Genomic DNA, 8715 nt, shown 5'->3' with positions numbered 1-8715 from the left:
TACGACCTTGCTATTATTCCTTTTTTGTTTCTGTATTCTTTCTGAAATTTCTATCTTAAAGAATTCAGCCATAGAATTTAGTAAGAACTGTATGCATTTTAGAACTCAGTTCTTAGTTGCTTTTAGAGATTAAAATAGGTTTCAGTTTTGTTTTTTTAAAGGACAAATCAATATTCCTAGTACTTACACTTATAAGCCTTACATACCAAAGCTTACTTTGTTTTGGATGAAGTGAATGACTCACACTTCGCCCATCTTCAGAATGTGCTAGAAGACAAGACGTGGGACGGAGCCACAGTCCAATATAGTGCAAAAGGCATCCTCAGCTTTGGGTTGGCACAGACCTGAATTCCAGTCCCAATTCGGCCACTGATTGGCTGTGTGGTGTTGGGAAAAATCAGTGCTCTTTGAGCCTCAGTTTCCTCATCTGTAAAAATGGGACAATGCCATTCTACCCCTCAAAGTTGCTGTGAGGACTAAGTGGGAGAAAGTACATGAAATGCCAAACACATGTGGCACATTTTAATTTTCACTCTTTTTGCCTCCTATTCTGAAGCAATGGACTACTGCTAATTGTGCACTCTGAAGCCAGCAATTTTAGTACTTTATATTTGTTACAAGATCTGAAGCAGGTGAGTAATAACTTTCCAAAACCTAGTTTTACATTGCTCAAAACCAAATATTTCACTCCTAGGAGCTGACATCTACCTGGAAAATAAGTAACTTTTGCAGAGACAGAGTGATATTCTTGAACCAATTCCCAGAAAATAAGTCGCTTACCTCTAAGAGGAAGGCCTCTGGTGCAGAAGTGTGAGGTTCTGCAGTTTCCATAGCAACCCCAGTTTGTTTCTCAACAGGAGCCTCTAGCCAGGCTCTTGTGTATGAGTCACACCTCAAGCGTTTTGTTTGTTTCCCTTGGATGAAACTGATTCATGTTTTTAATGGCTCCTGTCAAAGATTAAGTAATAATCTCCTTGCTTAAACACAGAAAAAAATTTCAAGTATATAATAAATTCCCAGCCTACATGAAAACAAAATCTCATCTTTAATATAATCCCTGTAAAAAATCACTGTCATTGGGTTTTCTTAGCTGACGTAAAATCTGAAAGAAAATGTAGAGCCAAGTCTTTTCAGATAAATGCTTTACTTTTTCCTCAAAATGTTATTTCTCCTGAATATCTACAGTGCATAGAGCTTTATAAATGTATCCAGTAATGAGTAAAATTTAGCTTAACACTGATCCACTTTTAACTAACAGTTCTTTTATTCTCAGTTTTTGCTTTTCGTTCCTGATTTTGTTCCAGTCTTCTGTCACCACCATGAAATGTTACTTTGAAAAGTGGATCCCAACAATACCACAGTCTGAGACGACCTGTACTCCCCATATACAGAGGCAGCACGGGGCAGTATTAGTAAACCTGAATGAAGGAAAAGCAGAGACCTGCAGAGACAGGGTCCGAAGTCGGCAAGACAGTCGGCATGTGTCTCACAGATGAAAAATTTACCCCAAGAAAAGACTACTGTGTTCCTAATGCACCATCGTCTGAAGATTTCCAGTGGTTTCTATAAAAGAACTGACTCATGTTTCCAAAGATAGCAAGAACGAGGTCTAGGTGACAGGAGGGTGTCTGGGGAAGTGCTCTGTAGCTCAGAGCACAGGGTGTGGGGGCCAAAAGCTTGGAAAGCCTTATGCTGGGTGAACCTGGTAAGGACTGGGCCCGACTACCTCACGTGGACCCTCCTGTCCCTGGTCTGCAGCACATGCTGCTTCTGTTTGCCTTTCCAGTGCTGACACCACCGCCCCAGGGCCTGAGCACCCGCACAGCAGGCATGGGGCCCTCGAGGCAGAGCCTACACCAGGATGGTCACTCACTTCACAGCCTCTCAAACGGAAACAGGTGGGAAGCCGCTGCCTTTTCTCTCTTGGTCTTCTTAGGGCACTTCGGCTTCTGCTGTTCTTCAGCCTCTCGGTTTTGGGGCCAGGAGGCAGCCAGTATCTTGGCTGCTTTTGCCTGAGAGCTGGTCCCTTCCTCTTCGTCAGAAGAGAGTCCACCTCCCGTGTCTGTGTGGGGAGCTCCTGCCTCACTCTGGAGAGGTGGGGATAGTGGAGGGGAAACACAGGCCACAGGTCAGTGACCAGACAGCTATGAAGAAGGACCGTCCTGAGGCAGTCAAGCTGCCTGGAGTGGTGGCTCTACGGGGACAGGGCACTGTGCGGGGTTGGGGGAGGACCAAAGCCTGCGCTCCGGTGCCTTCCTCAGACTAGCAGCTCACCCAGGCAGGCACCGGTGACTTCGGAGCCGAGGGAACGACCAGATGTCTAGGCAGAAGTACACAATCCAATCTAGATCACTGTGACTGGTGCTCTGCATTCATCACCCCGTTTTTGAACAGGAGAGCCCATGTCTTTAACTGCCCCAGTGCACAGTACCAGCTCCGTGCCCGCCGCTCTGGGCCGGCTCAGGGTGGAAAGCACAGCAGCGGGACAGTACCAGTCCGAACATGGAGCCAGGGGACAGGGTTACTGAGGAATTGGAGGGAGGAGCATGACAAGAATCGTTTTTAAAGACACATAGGCAGCATGTGGGTTGGAGAGGGACGGTTACAGCTACTCCCAGAGCACATTTCTCCTGTCTTTGACCCAGTACTGATCACACCACCTAACTGTGTCTCGGGGCTTGTCTGCCCCAGGTGGGGGCTGTAGCAAATTCGCACCTGTGTCCACAGGCCGCCTGCGACATCACACGGCAGGTGCTGTGGGAAGTGAGAGTTGCACTAAATGAGCAACTCCTGGCCTGCAGGAGGGTCGTGGGCACTGGGAGCACCGCCAAGCTAAGGAAGGGCAGCGGGCCAGACACAGACATGCAGGAACCCGTCTCTCCCTGTGTGGGTTTAGCTTCAGGGCAGACACGCAGCAGGCACTCACTCGTGCACTCAGGAGCAGAAAAAGGGGTGCTAGGCAGAACTGGGGGTCAGAAGAGGCAGCTGCGGCTGACTCCAGCGACATCTTCCCAACAAGGTAAGGACATGGGGCCTTGGAGACACTGGTGTGTGGCATTAAAACATAAAGATGACTCATCTATGACGCCGTAGGGCAGAATCTGAGTACGCCCTTCTCCCCCCTGGGCTTGTCTGCTTCACAAAGGCCCCACACTGACCTTGGTCCCATAGCGAAGCCTCAGCCTCTCTCTGATGAGCAGTCCTTTGATCAGCAGCTTCCAGTTCCCTAGAGCCCGCTTCTCCCTTTTCTGCAGCAAAAATGAAATGGGAAATAAAACGCTAATAACTGCCGTTTTCAGGAAGAATATCAAGATGGAACCCATGAGTGAGTGTGTGTGTGTGTGTGTGTGTGTGTGTATGTGTGTGTAAAGATGCAAGATAACATTTTAGAATAAAAAACAGTTTCTCAATTACACCAACTCTCAGTTTTAAAATTGGAGTGACTTATAAAGTGATATACATAAAAGGCACCCGAAACAAAAACTCTTTGTCTCTGACTCTAAAATGCTTAGGGAAGGAGGTTGTCCAGAGCTGGACCACAGACAGTTCCTTTGAATGGAGGCAGGTACTAGCAGGGCGGTGGTCCCTGGAGCTGGGATCCAAGCAGACAGTTGACAGTGATAGTGGATTCTGAGGGAGCGGCAGGACCGTTTTATCCAGTGCTGGCTCCCTAGGGTGCTATCCATGGAGTCTCGGAGAAAGCTTCAGAGCACATGAACACTCTCCTGTTACAGCTGGTGCAAGTAAGGCCCCTGTGTGTTTGCTTTCTCCCCGTTCTGCATTTCTACCTTAGGCCTCCCCCAGGCCCGCCCTGGCCAGGCCACTCACCTCCTTCTCCTTCTTTTCAATGAGGGCCTGCTCATTTTCCCAGGCAGCCAGGAGCACGTCTTTGTATTCCTCACAGACTATGTACCCGTCAGTTCTGTGGGGATACAACATAGGTGGTCTTCCTGGAGCCTGCTGTGGGCACTGGCCTTTTTTTCTCCCCACTGTGGAGGGCAGTAAGCTGCACCTAAGGACTTGGGGGCCCTGAAGGATTTCCTGGGTCTGCTGGACCACAATACCAGCCATAGCTGCTAACAGACGCCGCCCATGCAGAAGGAAAGCCTGTGGACACTGGCACTGCTTCTTCCCCAGGCCCTGCTACCAGCTGGGATGAGAGCCCCTGCCCACCCACAGCGCACGCAGGACAGAGATCAGCAAGGAGGACGATGCTGGTCGCACTAGGTCACCTGTGAGCACCCCCAGAAAATACTGTTTTAATCTAATTTTATTAGGATGCTGGTTTCATTGGTTTTGCGGTGTCTGGATGGAAGCCAGAATAAAAGTGTCAAGCTATAATGGAAAGGTAAAGAATTAAGGCTGACTTTGCAAATTCAGAGTAGAACCTGGAAAACGAGCCACTGGGCCTCCACCCCCACCAACCTCACATCAACTTCCTGCCTCCTCACTGTGACCTCCCTGCCCCCCTTCCGGCCTCCATGGAGGCCCCTCACGCACACGGGATGGGAGTAGCCGTTATGGAAATCGAAGCCGATGATGGCCTGGACACAGTCGATGTCCAGCTTACGGGCCACACGGTGCAGGTTGGGCAGATGCAGCTGGACACAGCCGACAGGCATCATGCTGGGCAGGAAGAGGTACACGTTCCCAAATTCATTGCGGGGGACCTGCAGAGGGTGGCATGCCAGGTCTGGCCAGCTGCAGAACGAAGCAGCCTGGTCCTGACCCCACTGAGCGCTGCCCTTACCTTGCCGTCCACAGCCACGGGCGGCTGGTACTCTTCTGTCTGCCACTTGCCAAACAGGCCCAGGTCATTGTGGTCCTGCAGCTCGGGCTGAGCGAGGCGGGCTTTCCGGGCCCGGTTGGAATAGCCTTTCACCATCTACACCAGAGGGAACAGCCAGTTTACAACAAAGGCTATCACTTCCTGAGCGCTTACTGTGTAGCAGGCACTGTGCTCAGTGCTTTGCACCTGTTACAAAACAAACAACAACAAGCAAACCTCAGCCGGGTGTGCTTTCTATCCCCGTCTGACTGCTAGCTCCACTCTCCTACCACCAGCCAGCCTTTCCAGGTGCTCGCTCCCAGGCACTCTGCTTAGTGCTCTACATGCATTTAGTATTTTCAGACCGTGGCTGATCTCAGGTGACTGAAACCGCGAAAAGCAAAACCACACACAAAGGGGATTACTACGCTATGTTCTATACTTTCATCACTAAAAGGGAAATTGGGACTTGGAGATGATATACTTACTTAAATCTCATGGGTGGGTGAGGGCCAGGGCCTGGATTTAAATCCAGATAACTGGCATGCACCAAGCCACTGACAGTTTAGGACCCCCAAAATGCTCCCCTACAGACGTCTAGTGGACAATACCAAAATTTTCATGTGGAAGGCATGGCAAACTGGCAAGGAGGAAAAGATTGCGTCACTTTTACAAGGAGGAGTGGCGCAGCCATGGATCAAGGATTGCGTCTGGGCCTGGGCATACTAGCTGTCCCTAGTGCAGGGGTTGGCAAACTTTTTCTGTGAAGGGTCATATACAGCCTGTTGCATATTCTTTCTTTTTAAAATCCATTAAAAAACAAACAAACCCAAAAACATCCTGAGATTCAGGGCCCCACCAAAACAGGTTGGATGTGACACGTGAGCTGTAGATTGCTGACTGCTGCTCTAGTGGCCCTTCCTGCCATGGTCACTGGGCATGCCACCTCTGATAGCCCTGTGGGGGCTGACAGTCCCTTTCTGAGGAAGCCATTCATCCAGTGTTGGTTCAGTAAAGACCAATAATCATCTATTACAGACCACGCTATGACACCAGTGGCTGGGGGCAGAGAAGGGGCAGGCTCCTGTGGGGAGGCAGAGAAGACTACAATTCAGTGTGAAGAGTCCAGGGTGGAATGGGGCCAGGAGGCAGGGCCCTCACCCAGCCCTGAGGAGGGACAGGCTGTTCAGAACAGGCCCCACCTGAGCTGAGTCTGAAAGGGTAAAGAGGGATTGGTCAAGTGCAAAGGGCTGGGAAGAAAGGTGTTTTGGACTGAAGGGACATAGCAGTGTGAGACTGAGTATCTGGGGACTGTGGAAGTCGTCAGCATGCAGGAGGAAGGGTGGCCAGAGGGGCAGCAGGCATCACAGGTCTCTGTGTCACATGAAAGACATGGGCCTCTAGTGTGGTTAGGGTCGGCTACCCAGGAGGTGTCACACGGAACTGTGTGTTTCAGAAAGATCCCATGACTACGATGTTGGAAAGGAGCAGGGGCTGAAGGTGCTGTGACCTAAGCAAGAGAAGATAAGGCAGGAGCTTATCAGATGGCAGCTTTCAGAACAAGAGGGCTTGCGATTTGGGATCATACTAGAACTGCACTAATATGATAGCCACTAGACATGCGAAAGGTGGCTAGTTGGAACTGAGATGTATGAAAAGTGAAAAACTAGATTCCGTAGTAAGAAAATACATGAATGTAAAATATTGTTAACATTTCAAAATATTAGATGTTTAAATGACAACATTTCAAATAAAGTATGTTCAAATTCCACCTCTTTCTTTTTAAGTTTTTAATGTAGCTACCACAAAATTAAAATTCATGGCTCACATTCTATTTCAATCAGATAGTGCCATTCCTCAATGAAGAGACTGGTTATTTGATAAGGAACATAAAAGAAAGGTGACGGTCTACGGGAAACCCCAGCGATCCTCCAGGTCCAAGCAGGCAGCACGATGCACTCAAGCCTGACCCGCCCCCCAGTGCCTGTAGCCCCTTCCCACCAAACTAAGGCCTCTCCATTCCACACCCAGCTCCCCAGTCTCACAACTCAAAAGGGCTCTTTCTGAGATCTGACAAAGAGCAAATGTGTCTCTGTGACTGGCTGGTTCTCCCCTGGTTGAATGGGGCTTTGTGTCTTGTGACAAGCGTTTGCAGTACTGTACTGAATTCATGTTTCTCGTGGGCAGCTGACCTGACTCAGTACAGCAACACAGTGGGAGAAAAAGAACACTGGAGTAGAAGCTGGGCCTGAGATTCTTGTCTGGGTGTTGCTGTTTTCCTAACTATAAGGCCTTGGACAAGTCATTTCCCCTGTCTGAACTCCTGTTTTCTCATCTGAAAAATGGGCATCATAATGCTACCTCCTATGGTTGCTAAGACTCAGTAGATATCACATACAAGCAAAATGCACAGTGAGCTATCAAATGGAAGGGCACTGATGACTGGTGAGTGTGTCTGCATAAAGCAGGGCTTTGGTGTCTTAGAACAACTCAGTAACACAGTTCCAATCCATACTGCCTTTGAGCACACACCAGGAGTCTGAGGGCTGCTTTTGGGCCTAGATTTCTTGCATACTCTGGAAGATACATCTCTTATAAATTCCTCATTAAAGAAAGATATAATTTAAATGTATTTCTCCTCCTCTAACTGTTCTCAAGCCAGAAAAGTCAGACCTGGATTGCTATCCTGGGAGTGCACTCGGCAGCCCTTAGTCCCCACTCCTCTGCCCCCAGTTGTTTCACTCAGCCTTGGTCCTGAGCCTCCCCGCTGCCCTCAGGCCCCCCCAACCCAACCCTAGCTCTGGTTACCTTGTAGGGCACTTCTCCAAGCCTCACCACTCTTCCTTGTTTCAGCCATGTGTCCTTCGAGTGCAGAGTATGCACGCAATCCCTACCAGAGCCAACAGGGGGAGACAAAGGACAAACTCAGTACCCTCGCCGCCAGATGGAGCAGTAGTCTGCAGCAGAAACGGCAGGGTGCAGGTGTTAACGACCTCCCAGGAGGAAAAGCACAGCCCTTGATTCTCTGGCTCAGGCTCTGCCTCATGCCCTGGAACAAACAGACCCTGCTCCTCAGGGATCCAGGGCACCTGCCTTCGGCACACAGCTAACTTGGACTTCCAGTCTTTGGGGGTGTGTGTCCACTTACAAATCCTAACCTAAATGGAGTTATTGTGTCTGTCTTAGGCTTCACGCGGTGCCCTCACCTTTCCTTCCACAGCAAGAGTTCCTTTGCAGCCTGTAGGGTGTGAGGTATGAGCCACAGCCCTGCAGGCACATTTCCTCAGCCCTGGACAAGTGCTGACCCAGAGTCTGATCTGCTGCTAAACATGTGGGGTGAGGGACCCAAAAGAACACTCACTACATGGAAATGATAATATGCTAATAAATTAAGACTCAGGCACATGGAACAAATTAACTCCTGGCAGCCTGTGATTATGGGGAGAGATCCTTTGGCTTCATGCCCTCTCCTTCCAGAGCTAAGAGCTGTACCCCAGGCTTGCAATTCTTTCCAACAAGTTCCAACGGCTTTCTTTGCTGAGCATCTTTAAGAGGGCACACTCACCCCTTCTTTAGTTTGCAGCCTCAAAGTCTGCCCAGAGTGCAGTTCCAATGAGCACGGGCATGACGTTCCCTTCTGGTGCAGAAGTCAGGCCCTTCATGCATCTGCCGTCTGAGGCTGATGGTCAGCACAGCACAGGGCCACCTCCTGGGGCAGGGAGTGACCCCGCAGCAATCACTCCCCCTTCCTGAGCCTCAGGACCCTCCTCTACCAATTAGGGCAAATGAGCTCTGTCCTCTACCTCACAAGGCTGCCGGGAAGAAGAGACGCTGGGGCAGAGCTTCTCCATCCACAGCATCTGTCAGAGCTGAGAGCTCCAGCCACACTCCCACTGCAGGTTGCGCATCTCTCATTGTCCACAGCAGTAATGTCATGGTCACGGCCT

At 49.9% G+C, this 8715-nt stretch overlaps 1 protein-coding gene across 4 annotated transcripts in view; it reads right to left on the bottom strand.

Moving 5' to 3' along the window:
* Positions 1-8715, bottom strand: part of XPC (XPC complex subunit, DNA damage recognition and repair factor) — a 45478-nt gene that overhangs the window by 9068 nt on the left and 27695 nt on the right. The window contains exons 11-17 of one of the 4 annotated variants that reach the window (XM_081072971.1): positions 7577-7658; positions 4751-4885; positions 4501-4670; positions 3829-3922; positions 3159-3248; positions 1874-2087; positions 1132-1441 (exon numbers count right to left, since the gene is read on the bottom strand). In XM_081072971.1, coding sequence (XP_080929097.1) covers positions 1875-2087; positions 3159-3248; positions 3829-3922; positions 4501-4670; positions 4751-4885; positions 7577-7658 — 784 coding nt within the window. In that variant the 3' untranslated portion in view covers positions 1132-1441; position 1874. Of the gene's footprint in view, positions 1-492; positions 2088-3158; positions 3249-3828; positions 3923-4500; positions 4671-4750; positions 4886-7576; positions 7659-8715 lie in introns of those variants that run through there. The other 3 variants (XM_081072972.1, XM_081072973.1, XM_081072974.1) reach the window with 3 other exon arrangements.

Source organism: Rhinolophus hipposideros (genome assembly GCF_964194185.1).
Source record: "Rhinolophus hipposideros genome assembly, chromosome: 14".
NCBI lineage: Eukaryota > Metazoa > Chordata > Mammalia > Chiroptera > Rhinolophidae > Rhinolophus > Rhinolophus hipposideros.
This window is presented reverse-complemented; position numbering and strand designations above follow the sequence as displayed.